This window comes from Centruroides sculpturatus, unplaced genomic scaffold, assembly GCF_000671375.1.
Source record: "Centruroides sculpturatus isolate CEXI.00-Female unplaced genomic scaffold, Cexi_2.0 scaffold1529, whole genome shotgun sequence".
NCBI classification, from domain to species: domain Eukaryota; kingdom Metazoa; phylum Arthropoda; class Arachnida; order Scorpiones; family Buthidae; genus Centruroides; species Centruroides sculpturatus.
The window spans coordinates 144,455-164,107 of NW_019385619.1; the positions used below are offsets into that span (position 1 = coordinate 144,455).

The 19,653-nt window shown below is 38.2% G+C and overlaps 1 protein-coding gene across 1 annotated transcript; it reads left to right on the forward strand.

The window, feature by feature from the left end:
* Positions 1-13,017: 13,017 nt before the first annotated feature.
* On the forward strand, positions 13,018-17,742 carry LOC111640666 (ski oncogene-like). The gene has a single exon (XM_023386706.1). It carries the CDS (start codon positions 13,932-13,934, stop codon positions 14,880-14,882), a length of 951 nt encoding a protein of 316 aa, XP_023242474.1. The 5' UTR covers positions 13,018-13,931; the 3' UTR covers positions 14,883-17,742.
* Positions 17,743-19,653: the final 1,911 nt, after the last annotated feature.

Genomic DNA, 19,653 nt, shown 5'->3' on the forward strand with positions numbered 1-19,653 from the left:
TAAAGTTTTTTAACGTAAATATTCTCTTTAATAATGTATAAATAATCTCTTACAATGAGGAGAACATCATCATCATCATCCATAAGAGCAGTATGCAAATGAGATCCAATCTTAATTAATCCAAACTTAATTAAAACCCTAATGATTAATTAAAATTAAATCTCAGTTTATTATTATTATATTTGGCTAACAATTTTAAGTGCCATTTAAGCCCTAAAAAACTAGTCTAACCCATTTGCAGCAGCAGCAGCAGCAGCAGCAGAATTTCGCGTTTGATTTCTTATAAAATGAATAATAAATCAATAAACACTTAATTTCCACGAATTATTATTATTTTTTTTAAAATTTAACGTTAAAAATTACGTATTTTTTTCGCTTTTAAGGAAATAAAAACACGAAATCGTAAGGTCGAGACAATGTTGTGCATTTCTTATCGTTAGCCACAAATAGAAACTGCGATAAGGTTTATCCTTCGAAAGTCTTATCTAATTTTTTTTTTCGTCCTTGATGGAGCATATTCTATGTAATAATTCACTTTAAATGTGATTTATGTTGATTAATTTTCTTTCTTACGAGCCCGCGAAGCTTTCACGTCGCTCGGGATTCGATTTCTCGCGTCCATTCTTGAGGATACGGCGAGAATGGTAGCGAGCGAGAAGAGTTTGTAGCGACGACGTCGCTTTGACGAAAACGATTATATTCAATCTCTCTCTCGCTCGCAGATATCTGATAGGGTGCGACTATCAGACGCGAATTTAGTAGCGAGCGATATAGTTCTCGCAAAGAAAAACATGCACAAGCGAAAAGCGAGAAATATCGCTGGCAAGAGCGAATTTCTGGTTCTCGCACATATCTGACAGGGTTTAATGTTTATCGCGTCTCTCCTCTTTTCGCCAGATATTCTCGCTCGCTCGAAAAATTCGCTCTCTCGCGTCTGCATAGTCGCACCCTATGAGTGCGACTATATAGCCGAATATAGACTATATAGACTATATAGCGAGAATATCTGGCGAAAAGAGGCGAGACGCGATAAACATTAAACCCTGTCAGATATGTGCGAGAACCAGAAATTCGCTCTCGCCAGAGTTATTTCTCGCTTCGCGTTTGTGCATGGTTTTCCTTTGCGAAAACTAAATCGCTCGCAATCTCTCGCTCGCTCTAAATTCGCGTCTGCATAGTTGCACTCATACTGTTTGATTTTTATCGCGGTTGATTCTTCTCGCTTAAGGGTGCGACTATGCAAACGCGAGAATATGTGGCAAGACCCGATAAATATCAAACCCTGTCAGATATGTGCAAGAACTAGAAATTCGCTCACGCCAGCGAGATTTCTCGCTTCTCGCTTGTGAATGTTTTTCTTTGCGAGAACTATATCGCTCGCTACTAAATTTCCGACTGCATAGTCGCACCCTTAACATTTGCTTGAACATTAGTGAGAAAGCGAGAAACGCCGTAATCTGTCGCCATCGCATTCGCACCTGCGTTTAAAATATATTAATAGATTTTTTTTTCACCGGCGTTTCTCGCTCTCTCTAACGATATCATGCGGTAGCGTAAATTATTTCCTTTTGTTCGACGTTTTATTTTCTTTCTTTACGAAACAGAAAAATTCACGCTACTAAACAACAATGCTAGCGAGAGCGAGAAACGCCGAAAAATCAGATGCGAGAAAGCGAATGTGAGGGAGTCAGATTAAAAAGCATTTCTCGCTAAGGAGCTAATTCTCAAGCGAGCTCAATGAAGTATAAAACACGCTCAAGCGAGTATAAAACGTGAACTTTTAAATGCGTTAAAAATCGCTGCCAGATATCTGCGAGAACGAGATTTTCTATCTCGCCAGCGAGAGATTCCATTTCTCGCTATCAACTTCTCGCTCTCTACTATTCTCGAATGTGCAAGGCCGTAGCCTATGTGAAATTTTATAGCGTTTGAGACAGACAAGATATTTCTGTATATAAAAATGGCCGCCGTTTAGAGTTGGCCTTGATTTTATACAAAATTATCTTAAAAATTAATTAAAAACCTTTAAATAATTAATTGTGTAACATTAAAACCCTTCAACAAATGTTATATAACAAAATTAAATGTAAATAATAGTTTAACTATTAAATTTCAAACGTGACAATACTTAATTGTGTTTCACCCAATAAATCTATGTCATACTTTTAATTGAGTTTTTCAAGTTAATTACGTTCTTAACTTTATAGAATTAAACTGCATTAAAGCCTGTTCAATTCGTTAATTTACAATCGCACGTTCGTAGGGCCTCTTATTTATTAATTTAGAATTTTTATGGCCCAATTTGAGTGTAAGCTTAGGGCCTCGCGCTAACAGCAGCGCTTTTTTACATGTAAATTGTTATTTGCGAGGCCCTAAGCTGTTATATTACAGCTTAGGGCCTCGCGTTAAGAAACTATCTCACATTTTAACGTGTAAGTTATTATTTAGTGGTGGGGAAGGGCCTGTTAGCTTACGACTCGGGCCCTCGCGGTATGAATCTATAGCTAAGGAGGACCTTGCATTGTTACTCGGGTTGTTATTATTGTATTTGGTGGTGGGGAAGGCCTTTTATATTACAACCTAGGGCCTCGCGTTAAGATACTATAGCTTAATGCATCGAATTTTCACACGTAAATTGTTATTTGGTGGTAGGGAAGGAACTATTATGTTATTGCTTAGGGCCATAAGCCCTAACAATGCCACATTTATAGAGCCTCATATTTAAATTTATGACTTTACATTCATAGGAAATATGAATCTATGCCTCTTATTTAATTCAGTCTCACATTCATAGAGCCCTGTAGACTCATTGACAACTCTTGGTTACCCAATAGGTTCAATACGCGCGCGCCTAGGGCTTCTTCGTTTCGAGGGGCCTCAGAAATTACATAGCAGAAAGAAAATTGCGCTAGGGCCTCAAGGAAACATAATCCTATCAGATCTATCGGGAGCAATGTTCATTCTTGAATAAGGTCATCTAGAATCTCCTGGAGTTTTCTTGGCATAGGCTGAAGATCCCTTCAGCCTACGCACGCACGTCCCATAGAACCTGTGCAGTGTGCTCTAGGGAAAGCATGTTCTATGGGATTTGCATAATACGAGTCTCTAAGATGCAGCTCAGCGCAAATCGGGCCATTCTAATAGTTCTATTATGCCATATGTATCGTTTTTGATAAGATTTAGATGTGTTAAATTGTAGAAATGTGGGCCTGTAACTCATATCGCGTGGTTTATATCTTTTAATTGACTTCGATGGGTAGTCACGTGGACTTTTCCTAATTTTATTCACGTCTATAACGCCTAAACAGGGGCTAGTTTCTTATAGAAAGTCCTCCCTGGAGGCACTCCTTTGGCAGATCGCCCGAGTGTTGTGATGCTTATACAAATCCCCATCACTCCACTCCTTTAATTGATTTATTCACAAGATTTTCAGCTGTTCGGGTCTCTGCAGGAATGGTTTTTTTGCTTCTTTTTTTTTAAAAATCTTATCTCTGATTGGTTTATTTTTAATGTGTTTGCATGCGTATCGCGCGAGCGTGTGTACGTTCTCTTGCGTGTGAAACACACCTGATAGCCAATAATTTATTTTTAAATCTTGAATAAATTAATGAATGTCATAGATTCTTGCAATCTCCTGGATTGGCATGAAAGCCAAGGCATCTTCCCTCATCCAATTTTCACCATGGATAAAGCTGATCACCAGTGATGCGGAGTGGAGTGATGGGATTAGGCAAGCAACACGCGGGGCAATCTGCTTCCTTGGAGGACTTATTGTGGGAAATTGGACCCTATTTTAAGTGTTAAACGCGTGAATAAAACACAGAACAAGCCACGTGGCCGTTCAGGTGGGAAATCATCACTGATAAATCAGACTATAACGAGTATTCCTGTTGTATTGAGGGATTCACAAGCGAATTAATGCAGTTTGGGGCCCCGTAAATTACAAATTAAGGAGCCCCTACTTTAAGTTTTAACATTACGTCCCTAGAAATGTGACTTTAGTTGTATAATTTCATACAGAAATGGTCAAAATAGAGCATTTTATAATGCAAATTAGAAAATTTGTATCAGTTGTAAAGCGAATTCTTTCCAGCTTTCTTTAATTGAACATCTAAACATGACGCCATCAAGCTTCTAAGGGGTCCCGAGTAGAGGGGATTCCATTAGCAGGCCCCTTTTACCATTTTTCTTTAAACAAAGGAAATACGTGGAATATTTCTTTATTAATAACATTAATTTATAGGGGGTAAGAACCAATTACTATTTTATTAAATAAAACATTAAATAACTCGATGTTTTTTATACTATAAATAAATAATTTTCAATAAATTCCAAACCCCCAATTCAAAAAGTACAGGCTAAATTCATTGTAAATTCCACTAAACATCTGCTCAATATTGAATTAATCATGGTTAAGGTCATATAAAGATTATAAGGAACATAATACTGAGGTCGTAAGGTTCCCACTGATCTATAATTGTATAATATATAAAATTCAGAAGGGCATATACTAAAAGAGACTCACGAGAATAAAAGTATCTGATCAGTATTCGGTCTTTGAAGCCCCCGTAGAGTAGGGAGTGCCCTTACAGTACGGGGGCCCTCCCGCCGTCTTTTTGAATGATACCATGATGAGAACAGGAAACTTTCCCTTCTACTATTCTAGTTGTGTATGTTTTAATTGTTAAATAATACTGATAATAAAAATTTAGTCATCTTCCTTTCTTCCTTTGTGCTTACTTTTTCCGCTACCAGTGTCGATAAGTCTTTTATTTATTACTATATTATCAAGGCTGTGATTTATTTTCTAATAGCAATTCCTGGTTTACTCATAGATACAGATATTTACGAGGAAAATACACTTAAAATTCGATAAATTTATAGAAAAATACTGAAAGACCTTTCCTCCGAGCAATCGTCGCCACGGTTTTAAAATTCATTTTTTTTTTTTATGGTTTAAAATGGCTTCGTAAGCCATAAACTGAATATTTTTAACGTCTAAACTCATTGCTTGTATATAAATTACCATTTAATGAAAGTTTCTTGGTATTCTTTTACATAATAAGATTGTTCTCTGATGAACTTTAACCCTTCCTCCATTTATCGAACCGCGATCAATAAACGGAGCGCGCGTTGGAGTTTGGATTCATCTGAACGAAAACAACATTTAATCAATTTTTTTTTTTTTTTTTGAATGGCTCGTAAATCCTCGAATTACGAAAAGAAAAGAGAAAAAAAAACACGAAAATGGCAACGCAAAACGTGACGAAAATGGCGAAATTCCAATTCGTTTGGGCATCAAAGTTTAGAGATCCGACGACCCCCACCCCCTTGAACAAAAAGGAAACATCTGCTAAAGTTCACGAGCCTGTAACCATTCACCATTTGAAGCTTTTTGCCCTTTGACTGTCCGGTCCAAGGTCGAAAACGGCGCCACACTTTCGTGCAGGTGCGAACAGACAGACGTTCCCTTCTTTGCAAGTGTCAGTTACGCCTTTTGTTTTCTAAGACCAGAGATAAAAAGACACAAACCAACGTCTTCTCAACACCTCTCCCTCCCCTCCCCCTTATATACAATTATCAATTCAGAAAGTATTGTTTCGTATAGACATTCCGACTATCGAGGGATGAATTTTTATCGCATTTCAACTAGAGACTTCCGGTTTATTGGGCGCTAAAACTTTGCTATTTGTAACAATAAGGGCAACAACCTTGAAAGAGCATTTCAATAATCCAAGTAAGTGGGGTGGGCTCATTCCAGTTTTCATGCCAAGCGGGGGTGGTAGCTTTTGTGTGTTTACGCGTTATTAAACTACCAAAAATAAAAAAAAATTTCATATATTTTGATTTACTTTAGGAACAACCTACTAAATCAATGGTGCATATATTAACTCTCGATTTTTTTTTTCTCGTGTTCGTAAAGTAATGGTGTTCTTTACGTCTGTCGCGAGGAATGGTTTGTGATTGATTTTTTTTTATTTTTTATTTTGGGCTTGATGTTACATTATGAATTGTACTTTTCTCTTGTTTTTTCTTTTTTTTTTACCTCAAAGAATTAAGAAATGCCTAAATTAGTACTGGAGGAGTTTCTTGTTTAAATGTTCTAAAATAAAAAAATCCAAAAAATTTTGTGTTTTTAGAAGAAAACGCAAAAATTCTTTGGATTTTAAAAAGTAAAATTGGATTAAAATTGGGTTTTTAAAGTGGAAATTTGGATTAAAATTGGATTTTTAAAGTGGAAATTTGGATTAAAATTGGATTTTTAAAGTGGAAATTTGGATTAAAATTGGATTTTTAAAGTGGAAATTTGGATTAAAATTGGATTTTTAAAGTGGGAATTTGGATTAAAATTGGATTTTTAAAGTGGGAATTTGGATTAAAATTGGATTTTTAAAGTGAAAATTTGGATTAAAACTGGATTTTTAAAGTGGAAATTTGGATTAAAATTGGGTTTTAAAACAGAAAATTGGATTAAATTTGGATTTTAAAAGGAAAAATTTGAATTAAAACTGGATTTTAAACGTAAAATTGGATTAAAATTGGTTTAAAATTAAGTGAAAATCAGTGTCAAATGAAGTTTAATTATTAAATACTGTATTTCCAGTATTTTTTTTTTTACAATTTTACCGAAACCTTTGAACAACGACCATTAAAATGGCCGTTGTTCGGAGGTTATTTCGTATGCATTTTAGTTAATAAATAAATAAATAAATAAAATAATTTTCTGAAAAATGGCCTATACAGTATTTAAATGTTATTTATTGTTGTTAGAAGTTGTCCTCTATCGTAGGTTCTATGTTTTAGGTAGACTACATTTTTTATTTTTTATAGAGTTTTAAACAGAAATTTTGTTTTTTTGAAAGAGTTTTTCTGAAATTTGATATTTTCTTGTGTTTTTTTAAAGCATAATTAAAGTTTCTCCAGTTACTATTCATATAAACTTACACAACGTCTCTTTATTTTATTTTCTAAAAAAATTACCCAATGTCTGCACGTGGGGCCCCCTAATTTAAACTTTCCCGGGCTCTATGAAGTTCTAACGGGCCTTGTCATAGTCGGTTTTTAAACTTTTATTCATTTCAAGCATTTAAAAGTCTGAGGCCCTAATCTGTAGCATAGCTTCTGCGAATCCATAATTAAACCATGAAGGTATACATCTCCCTGAATGCCCTCATTTAACCTATTAATCCTACTAATTCATTAATTACAAACCTATAATTTAGCTGTACAATACCTGTATCGTGTGATAAAGCTTTACAGTATAAAAAGGGGTCCTCGGGTCCTCGATCCTAAGGCTTCTCACAGCAATTTTTTGAAAATATTGCATGTCTCCTTACTGCATAGAATTTATGCCAAAGAACAACTCATGGCACGAATAAATCTGTTACATATCCCTACCATGCATCATTGCTTCCTCGCTCGGGAAAATCTTCCACAGTAATGGATCGCTATATGGATGCATCAGTGCTTTGCAGGATCTTCAAATCGATGAAGCAACGATGCGTAGGCAGTGATATATCTCTTACAATTCTCAATGGTTATAAAGGACTCACTCCTGCTATGCATCAATGCTTAATCGCTGTAGAGCATCATCCAGAGCAATGGATCCTACGTAGATACATCGTTCACTTGAAGATTTTTCAGAGAGATACTCCAAAGAAATGCTCTGAAGGATCCACGAATTGAAAGAGATCCAAAGAAATATTGTACGTTTAGTTAGTCCATACTCTAGTGAAGAAGCAATTTTAATAAAAATCCACAGAATTAATGACAGAGGCCTAATTAGAACCGAAATTAGAGGGCCTATTAGAACGTGCAAACGTATATTCACCCCTACATCACTGAATTTGTAGCCACAAGCGCTGTGGATGAAGAGTAAACTTTTAGATAAAGTAAAAGGAGACCTCGGGCCCCCTCTTGGTTACACCACAGATTCATAGGATTTTCTTGAAAGATATGCCAAACATTTTCTATACAGTATAACACACACTTGGGTGCTTGCAGTGGCGCGTTATCCTATGGGCAAAATGGGCAATTGCCTGGGGACCTGTTAACAGGGGAGGGGGTCCGAACCAATCTTTTATAAGAAAATATTTCCCCAAAAAAACTTACCCCTAAAGAAATCAACATTTGTACATGGGGGCCCCTAATTAAAATTTCTCTGGGCATGAAAGTATAACGCTCCACTGAGGGATGAATTGGATTAGTGTCAGCAAAATCACTTGTGATAAAAACAATAACAGAGAGAATTAAGTTAACTGTACTGTGAAGTACCACAATTAGTTATTAGAAGGTCCTAATTTTCATACATCTAAGTTTATTGGGGGTGATGATATTGATATTTTAAAGTATATTGTCAAACGATCCATTTAACCCAAGTGTAGGGATGAAGTGGACCTTCAAAAATCCTAATCTTTAGTTTTTTTCACTAACTTGGAAGATCTAAAGCTCTTGTAACTATTCAAGACACTAATCTTTAGGTGTTTCCTTCAATAATTTGAAATATGTAAAGCCTCTAAACTAAAGTTACACCCAATTTCCCTAAGGGGCGAAGTGGATCTCACGCTTTTCAATCACGATTATCGAACTAATTGAACACAAACTGGTCGAAGCAAGCCCACTACATTTTAAAATAGAACTATTCGAAAACATTTTTCACACAACGGCTATGGAAAAAGGCCTTCTTACTGCACTTAAAGCACTAATAAGAGTCCTTGGCGTCTATAAGAGGCCCCAGTGTTCTGGTTCCTCTAGATTGGCCCGTAAGAATTTCACTTTTTTTTTATTCGAGGCCGTGGAAAGCTTTGTATAAGGTTTAAGAGGGCCCTTTTGCTTCTATATGGGCCCCTTTAGCCATCTTCTTTTTAACAGTCTTAAACATTTTACTTTCGGTTTGCGAAAATAGTATTAATTAGGCTAGTAAGAGCCCCTTGTTTTCTCAGGTCCACGGGAAATTCTGAGCTCCCCTCTCTCGACGGTCCTGATTTTAATATTTTGGAAAATTCTTGTGGGTCACTCAGCCTATTGGGAAGCCAAGACTTCCGGTTCCTATGTAGTTACTTCTATTGACCACCTGGCAGGCTCCCCATCACGCGTTAGGCTATAATTCTAATGAATTTTGCCTAATATTTCAGTTTATTGCTGGTGCTGATAACAACAGGAAGTTTCACACGCTATCTTCGTTCGTGCATAGGCACAGAAATTGTTTTTCTTCCGACAAAACCGAAGCGAGTTTCGTAAAATACTCTTTCTTAACTTCTAGAAAATTTAACGGAGCAATGGCACCAAAAACTCTTCAAAAATATCGGGCTAAAAGCTTGGCGTGGATCATTTCAACCCAGCTTTATAAGAAAAGTAGGAAATCCCCAATCACTTGAATGAAGATCTGAAGCTCCTGTAACTCCTTAGAGTTAGAGTTTTAGGGTCTTCAAGTCCCTACTTGTTAGAATTACTTTCAATAAGTTTGAAGACCAAAAACCCCTGTGACTATTCAACTCTGGAGTTCTCTTGGAAGACCAAAAACCCCTGTGACTATTCAACTCTTTGGAGTTCTCTTGGAAGACCAAAAGTCTAAGTACAGCATTTAAAAGTAGTACATAAATACAGAAATAAGTACAGTACATAGTGAAGCATGTACTATAATTAAAAGTAAATTCTATGTAGTTGTATTACTTTACTTAACACTACCTTTTTTTTTAACAATACAAAAAGAAGAAGAAATACAAGAATTATGTTCGACTAATCGCCTTTTTTTTCTCTCTTTTATTTTTTAATCTATGTGTTTTCTTAAATTTCCTCTGGTTTCCTCCTCGCTGTTTATCAGTGTCACATAACGGACATTGACCCTCACCGTGCAAACCAATTGCCTCTCTCTCTCTCTCTCTTTCGTATCCTCTCACCACAGCCCGAGGCAATTGGAATCACCACGTCCCAACATATTCAATAGTTTAAATCATAACCCCATACTAGATCATGCGTAACTATCCCGCATAAATGACTGATGACAGAAACGATTCCCCTCATAAAACAGTACACCGTCAACCCCCCTCCGCTTATAACGTAATAAATAAAATTTAATTTCGGGGTTTACATAACGCGAAAGTTGATACGTGGGGGTGGGGGGAGAGAGAGATAATATTTTGATGTATTCGTTCTGTCAGTATTTCTCGTCTGAGTGCCGGAGCATTGCAGGAGGTCGTTTACCACACCCTCTTTGTACAGCTGTTAAGGCTGGTTACAGATTACTTTGACATGTGTAATCTGTATAAGGTCACGTGGCTTTCGGTGGTGTTTTTAAAAGCCACGTGACTCTATACAGATGGTTTTTAAACCACACTTTTTACATAAAATAATCGGTAAAATCGATTAAATACAGTCTATTGTTATGGTAATCTGTACACTGACGTGACTTAGTAGTTTAATCTCTCGTTTATTTAATAAATAATTGCTACAGTTAATTAAATTTATGGTGATATGGATCGTTTTAGCTCCTGGTGTTCTTATGGTAGCTTATATATTCGAATTTTATATATGGTTATGATAATCTATATAGAATTTTAGTCTACCATCATGGCTTTATTATATACCCTTTATGGACAAGCCCTAATACACGACGGGGAGCCGGCCAGGTGGTCAGTTTTGGTAAGTAGAAAGGGACCAGGATCTTGGCTCCCCGTGTGGTTAAGTGGCCCCCAAGAATTTTTCGAAACAATATAATCGGGATTGTCAAGAGAAAGAGGGAAACTGGGAATTTCCCCGAGCCCGGAGATAACTTAAGGAACCAATGGTAATTAAAGAAATATTTTAAATAATTCATTTTGTTTGCGAGGCCCTAACCGTGTGCGGAGTTGTGAGGCCCTTTTTATATAAGTTTCTATAACGTTAGAGTAACTAAGTATCGATTTATGCATATACGAGGCCCTAAACCAACGCTTAAGTTTCTACTTTAGGACTCATAATTTACGTTAAAGTATCAAGATCTATGCCCTAGTTATTGCCTGACTAAAAACAGCGTATCGACACACACACATTAGGCCCCTAAATGTCACAGCTTTTTAATATTAAAGCATTTAAAGCCTCGGATTATAGCTTAGATTGATTACACATAAAATCCATGCTTACAACTTAAATTAGGGGTATAATTTTATACAATTTAGATAGGAAAGAAGGCTTGAAGAGTCACAATATTTTATATAGGTATGACGTATCTTTCTCGACCAAATTAACACTCTCAGAGGTGACTCTTGTTTTTGTAATCTCGGAGCATCCCGTTGGATCTCTGCCATCATATTTTGGCTTTAAAAAGTTACACACGTGGAATTTCTTGAAATTTTTCGAATAACAAAAGAAAAATTTCAACTAATTAATAGATTTTGGTGTTAATTTTTGTATAATTAAACCTCCAATTAAAAATTTAAATCCTCCAATTACGATTCGAGCTGATGAAACCAACGACTTAAAGCGGGGGCACACACATCTTTTTGTACTCGGTATTGCAATATACCGGACTTACTTGTTTCTACAAAAGGAGAATATTGTAAGGATATAACGTCAGCAATGTGTAAGGATCATAATCGAATCCGGTTCAGGACCCCTTTTTTTTTATTAATAGCTACGAGTTGGACTTAACACTGCATACTGAACGATCGTGTTGCTCGTCCGGTCATGAGTACCTTCTTCTCTTTCTTGTAGCCTACTCACCTCTTCCTGGCAGGAAGAAGTAACAGGAAAGGATGTAATGAAAGTCACATGTTCCTTGTTTATTTGTTAATGAAAGAACTTTAACTAATTTCGAATCATTCTTAAATCTTTAATTGGGCACTCAATTTATCGTTGAGAATCTCGCAGTTATATTTGTGCCATTCTACGCTTTAATCGAGACTCTCAATATGCACATTTGGAGGGCCTTAATTACATTCTCAAGTTATCAGGATCATCTCAGAATCATTTTATACAAATTGGGTACTCCAGTTATGGAGAAATCCATTATAATCTTACTAAAATTGGATTTTACTCCCCCCCAAAAAAACCCCTTTAAATTGAAGATCCCTGCAAATGTAAATGGATAACCATTTAATGGGAGTGCCCTGCCATATTTTAAAGACAGAAAAAAACAGCCCACAGCAGCATAGAATTTAATTTACAATTTATCTAAACGGAAACGATCGTTAGAGAACCGTGACATATAAATTAGCATTGCGAAACGATAATAAACTTCTGCTGATCTTTTTATTATACTAAAATTTAATAATAAAGTATGCAAATTTCGATAATTGATAACAATCTAATTTAAATGTAAGCAGAAATTGATGATTTTCGTTAAGTATGGAGCGAAAAAAAAAAACACAACACCCCATTAAAAAGGAAGGGGAGAGAAAAAAAAATACCTCTCGGACACGTATAACTCGTCTGACTACCTTCTCAATGGAACCATTCGTCCTTGGATCACAGGTTAGAGACTCAACATATAGATGATTTTCTAGATTCAGGCCATATCTTGCCTGACCGAGCAGTAGGAGACACACGAGGGAAACCAGTCCACTTACTCTGAGCATTCTTTCAAAGTGATTAACCTAAAGAGATGTCGACGGCCGGTTGCACCAAGTTCGTTTCATACCCTACCACGTACCAGGTGCAGAGATTTCTATCGACGCATCGATTATGGGGTTTAATGGATATAAAACAATCTCCCTCCCCTTTCTCCCGAACCGATCTTTAGCTTAACATTAAACACACGAACCCCGATAAACTCGAAGAGTGTTACTCGATCGTCTATAATTAGGTGCTTTCAATTGTTATCCTTTCGCTTTTATATACCGCGCCCGTGGGGGGGGTTCCTTGCTAATTTCGCTCCAGCTAATTTTGGTTCTTACGTGTCGACGTTCGAATTAGAAAGTAAATAGCGTACTGTACAACCAAGCCAAAAAATCTTCACGTTTAAAAAGTATTAAAGACAATGTTAGAGACGTGGTGGCACCCCCTCCCCTGCCATCGATTTACTCTTGGAGGAAGGAGGGGGGAAGAGGGAAAATGGTAATAAAAATAGTTAACTCGGTTGTCATCATCGTCGTCGTCGTCATCATCATCATCGTCCCCCACCTGTTGCGTGACGTCAACAGACGAACGAATTCAACAGGCGGGGTGCGAAGCGTACGACGGGAGAAACCCCCCCTTCAATCGAATTACGTTGGCGGAATAAAAATGAAGACCTAGTTACAGTAATGGTGCTTTGGTAAGATATAACGAGTTTTGGAAGCATTTGGTGACCACGTGAAAGTCCTAGTTTTTGGAAAATGAGGTTATGGTAGCTGTAAAATCAGCTTGGAGGACAATGCCGCCATCAGCGCTTTGCCTGGTGTTACCGTCGTTACACGTCGATCTTTTCGTTCCCCTTTCTCATCCGGCCGTCGGACATCGGCCGACAAACAGAGTCTTCCATTCGTCCAGGAAGCGCCAGGCAGTTACCACCCGGAGGCAGGAGAACAGGAGAGAGAGAGACACACAGCCGTGCTGATGGCTGCGCGAGCAGCGGTACTTCCTCTACGTCACGTGATCGTCTGATTAGCCCGAGGGTGTGACGTCAACTAGCAGAACAGCAGACGTCTGTCGCCATTCCGCTTCGTATCGTTGTGTTGACTGCAGTGTAGGGAAGGAGTCGAGTAACGATTGTGAGGTAAACGATTTAGATAATGTTCGAACGATGTACTCGGTTGTTTGGAATAACGTTTAAGAGCCGCATAATATTATATTGGTTTCGATTGGATTAGTTAAAATCTGGTTGGTTGTTAGATCGCATAGGGGAGATGTACGTGTCTGCACCAGCCAGCCATCGTCACAGCCTGCGAGCACAAGAGACAGACGTGTGATAGTTGAGCCGTAAAGGCATCCAGTATGGTGTTTGCGTGTTTTATTTTCCATCGTATCTAGTCAATATGGATCAGAAGATTCAAGGATATACACCTCACCTGAAAAAAGTGCTGAAAAGCTATCAGGCAGCAGCCACTACAAGCCTACAGGGCCCAAATAGCTTCATGGGTATGTGGGATGAGAAGATGGTATCAGGCAATGCCGCCAAGACTGCGTGTTCGGAAAAAAAGGCATCGACGACTAACAAATGCAGCGATTTCGATACGTTCGTGGCACCACCGCCATTTCCCATTCAGCAACCTCCCATATTCACGCCACCCGATCAAAGTCGGTGCGAACGCTCGGAAACAAGACTAGAATCCGAGATCATATCGTGTTTTGAGGTCGGAGGTGAAAAGCGTTTATGCTTACCTCAAATACTTAACACGGTACTGCGGGAATTCAGCCTGCACCAGATAAACGGGGTATGCGACGAATTGCATATATTCTGTTCCAGATGCAATCCCGAACAGTTAGAGGTATTGAAAGTCACCGGGATTCTACCCCTTAGTGCCCCGAGTTGCGGACTCATCACTAAAACTGATGCGGAGAGACTGTGTTCCGCTCTTCTACATAGCAATCCACCCAAATCCAACATGAGAGCGGACGATAAATGCACGTTTCACATAAAAGTGTACCATCAGTGCTTCGGTAAAACTCAGGGAGTGTTCTGGCCCGATTTATACCTGGCGCCTAATATGCCTTGTATCGAATGCTCGGAGTGCAGGGGTCTTTTTGCACCCCAAACATTTGTGTGTCACACTCACCACGCCAAGAATCGCACTTGTCACTGGGGTTTCGATTCCCTTAACTGGAAGTGTTATTTGTTGCTATCTAAGGAACACGAACACTCGAAACAATACCGGCAACAACTGCAAGAATTGAAAGCAAGGTTCGAACATTGTCAGAAACTTAAAAGGAAACAGGTAAGTTGCATTTTTTTTTCCCTCTTCTTTCAAACCTCTCTCTTTATCTGAGGTGCCTTGATTTAATTTATTACCAACGACCTTCATGGTATAATCGATGCACGGTGCGTAAGAGTTCTTCGCGTTTCTAACTACACCCCCCCTTTTAATACTATATCACTCGTACGGGTCGTAGGGGTAAAGTTAAGATCCCCGTAAACACAGGTGAGAGAGAAAACAGACGTGCCAGATGTTACTGTCCTCGGGGTGTACCCGTCTGTCCTTGCCGCCTGGCGTAGAGGTAAAATAAATAATCCAGTTGCATTGTGGGAATTTCTCGGCCTGTAAGGTGTTCCAGTTTCGACACACAAAAGCCTAACAGAGAGAGAAGGGAGGGGGGTGTTGGCCTTCGTCTACTACGTTGTCCATCCTTTCGTTTTGCAAATTGCGAAACTGCCTGTCTATATAACGTCACACAGCATTTCGTGCCATTGCTAGTGTCGTAATAACGAATATTTCGTTTGCTCCAGTCTAAATTTAGTGTCGCCAAGGCAATTTTTTATGCCACCCCATCAATTTTGCGAGAATTTCTGAGGCTTCCAAAGGGATAAGAAAAAAAAATTAAGTTGGAATTCATCACTGTTTTTATTATATTTTTTTTTAGCCTTCTCAGAAAGTCTCGTGTGTATTTTAAGATCGTGTTTGTAGGAACTTTCTCACCGCGTATGTACGTTTTAAACCCCCCTCCTCCGTTTTTTGCATCGTGGTAGACGATGGGTCGTTTTTTTAACCATAGAAAATATGGGTCTAAGAAGAAGCTCCACGATTAAAAATAATCTGTTGATTATTGTATGAATAAGCTTTAATAATAAACAACTGTTTAAAATAGCTCGAGGCTGTACACACACGATGGGGTAAAGACTTTCTTATCGGACCCCCTGACAAATCTGGTGGTCAGAGTGCGTGAATCCTTTGTGGTATTTGTTCAACTGCCGGGTCAACTCTTTGTTTGGCACTCCCGCAAAGTCCATTCGTTCACCTGTAGTTAACTCGAAATACTCCATCTTTGTATAGAATATTCCATACAATATGTAGTTTCGTGGGGGCATTCCCTTGTTGTTTTTTTAAACCCTTATCGTGAGGTCGAAGATAGCATTCTTTGGGACGTTTTCCGGGTTCGAATAACGTTTATCTATTCATAAATCTATACGAGAAAGTGTTCCGAATCCTTAAAAAAAAAAAAAAAACAGTGGTTCCCCCCTCTCGAAGGCCATCCGCTGTTTTGTCTGAGTGGCGGAATGTGATATCGATTCTTTTACATCCCGGAAGCGATTCGGTCACGTGAATTGTTCGCGTTATCACCTAATGTGGCAAAAGATATATATGCCACGGGTGCCGGGGTCTTATATTACGTTCTCAGTGGCCAAAATGGATTCTGGGATTGGGAAAAGTTCCCAGTGGGCCTCGTTCGTCAACTGTCACGCATTCAGGTGTGGTGTGAAAGAGCATACAAAAACCGCTTCCTCTTCTGTATCTATTGTGTTTGCAGCTGGGAAGGTGGGGCATCTTTTCTACACATTTTCTCTAGTAAAAAAAATGCCCCCGGGCACGTAGAGTAATGCCCATTTTACGTTCGGATACCCGATCGATTGGATCCGCTACACGCGCAACTGCTTGGTAGTTCCGTTCGGTTTCCTTTCTTCCCCTTCTCCCCTCGGCAGATTTTATTTTTGGGGGGGAGTTCGGTGCCCAATTCGAACGCCGCGGATTTTCGGGAGGATCGAGCAAAGGGAAAAGGGGAACGGGCCAATTTATTGAACTGCGAAAGGTTAGTGTGATCGAAGCCAAGACAAACAAGTCTTGTTTACTTGGTCCGTTCGATTGGCAGATTGCCAGGCCACGCGTCCTTGAGTTCACTTCCTCCTTCCTCGTCGCGTACAGGATGACGGTGAATACACTGGCTTCGCTTGGTTGTTTGTCTTCGTTTGCTTACGTAACTGGAATATTTTGTCGGCTTTGCTTTGGTGACGAAATCTTGCCCGAGGTTTATTTCGTCTGATCGGCCATCTTGGTTTCTATGCGGAAGGATTTTCACGAATTGCGACTCGAAGGGGGGGGGAGATACCAGCCGGTGTTTTCCTGTCCCTCGGGGTCGACAAGTGCTAGTGTCTTGGGCGTTGTTTCCATCAACTCTATCGCATGGCTTGACATTGACAAAACGCCGGCTCTTGTCGCTCCGCCGAATAACTCAAGGACGACGACGACGACGACAACGCCATTAATGTTATTTTGTAAACTAACAATTCTGCCCCCCCTCGTCTATAGTTTGATAACTTGCCTACACACGAACCTCGAATCGTAGGCAAAATGCTATTGCATCGTCAGGTGCATTGATGTAAGGGTTGATAATTGATTTACCCTTGACACAGACGAATCCAATAGCGTGCCTTTTGCCCCCCCTCTTCAAACGTGATGCGAATGTAATTAAAAATATATATATATGTACTCTTCTTCCTTGAAAACGCTTGTATCTATGTAGTATTCTCGTATATACCAGGGCACAAGCCAAATCTTAGGTCCTCACATTTTTACATATATAGAATCATTATGTAGAAGAGAAGGGCTTAAGGCTACAACATGTCTAAATCCAATCCTGATAAGCCTTATATTTAATTTAAAGCCTCATATTTTAATAGGGCCTGATATACACACAAGCTAAACAAATTGCAGCTTAGGTCTTTACATATTTGGTGGAATGGAAAGGGCCTGTTATATGTTATAGCTTAAGACCATAAGTTTAAACTTTTAATTTATTACAAAATAAGAAATTTCATGGAATAAATTCCTCGGCAGCTTAATAAATAACTTATTAAATATTGTTTTTTTACTATTTAACTGTTCATAAAGATAAATGACAACTGAATTATAACACTTCTTCATGCACGAAATCCTTGGCTAGTTATTAAGCTAATTAGGTGCATACATTCAACTTTAATAACATTGATTCTAAGTTCAAAATAATCTTGAATTGACTGAAGATTTAATGATTTTTTTGGCTGCTTTTTTCTGTTTTTTTTTTTATTTTCCTGTTAAGTAAATTATCTTAATACATGTTATCCATCTGAAAAAGCCTTCATCTGTATCAAAACTAGATGTTGCTTCCTTTAAATATTACACCCTAAGGTGTAGAATGATGTTGTTATCTTGTGTAGGAAAGGTTTGGTTAGTTTTTAGGCAAACTTAGTAGAAAATAACAGTTTTTGTATAGGGCCAGCAAGAAAATAAATAAGAGAATTGATGACTCCTTTGTTGTTTTTCAGAAAGGGTTTTTGCCCTTTGGGCCGGCTGATGTTTGCTGAAAGTTTAATCTTGTTTTAAGTAAACTTAATTAAATTCAGAGCATAGATCTTATTAATGGCAATTCAGAATGTTTAAAGGTTGTTGTGGCATTTATGCAAATATGGTGGCATGAAATCTGTTAGAAAGGAAAGAAATATCATCTGTTCCTTTATAGAACAAATGCCAAATAACCGTGACTAATGGATATAAAATAATCTTGTAAAGAATGTCGACAAGAATTTTATCATGTTATAAATTCATTCCCCCTTGTTCTAAAGTTATTATCGTGATGTCACGTAGTTGCATTTCTGGGAAACAAATAACTTAAATTTTGGCTTTCTAAATCTCCTGGATGGTTTTTAGTTCTATTTTCTAGTAAATTTAAACCCTTTGCATCCTTAAAGCACTATATCTTGGCTCTCTGAACCTCCTGGATGGTTTTTAATTCTATTTTCTAGTGAATTTAAACCCTTTGCATCCTTAAAGCACTATATCTTGGCTCTCTCAACCTCCTGGATGGTTTTTAATTCTATTTTCTAGTGAATTTAAATCCTTTGCATCCTTAAAGCACTATATCTTGGCTCTCTCAACCTCCTGGATGGTTTTTAATTCTATTTTCTAGTGAATTTAAATCCTTTGCATCCTTAAAGCAGGCACTCTGAATCTCTTGGAACGATCTTCGGCTCGATTTTCTAGTAAATTTAGGTCGTTTAACCCTTTAAATTATTTTAAACTATGGCTGTTGTCTCCGAAGTGATTAAAATATGGCCACACGCAACGCGATGATGTAAAACGCATGATTGCAACGTGCGCAATTCACATTAAACGCGCTCCTCCCATCTTACAAGGATATTTTTCGTCATTTCTGCATTGAAGATAATTAAAAACAATGATGATCACATCCGTAAATGATAGAGAAAAATCATTAGAACCATCGAACGAGCTAAACACGAGAGTGTGTGTGTGTGTATGTGCACAGTACATTACCAAGATTAATTACAGAAGAATGCCCAAAAGCGCTGCTGTTTTCTGTTCTGCCCATCGAAAGTTAAGCAACTAAAGAAAGTAAAGTTTGTCCAGTTTGTCAGGTTAATACAAAGAGGTACCGAAGATGGGGTGAATGACCGAAAATAAACTTGTTTTGGTAGATTATCGCATGTCTAGAGCACGAGTTTGTATCGATGATTCGCGGCCATCGTTCGTTAACAAAACAGTAGTTCTACGCCCAACGTTTGTTGTTTATTTTATTAATGGCCCACCTTATCTCTACTTCGATAACTGGAGTAGGCTAATCTTTGCGATAACAAAGAAAATTGGCTCGACCTTTTAGCATTTTTCGTAATCATTTCGGGCGTTTTTTTCCCCTCCTCCTCCTCCTCCTCCTCCTCCCTCTTTACATCCTTTTCCAGAAGTTGCCACATCCACAGTCTAGACACAACGTCTACACATTAACTTACTTAACGTAGACTCCATATTTAGCAAATTTTAAACCCATAAAAACCGT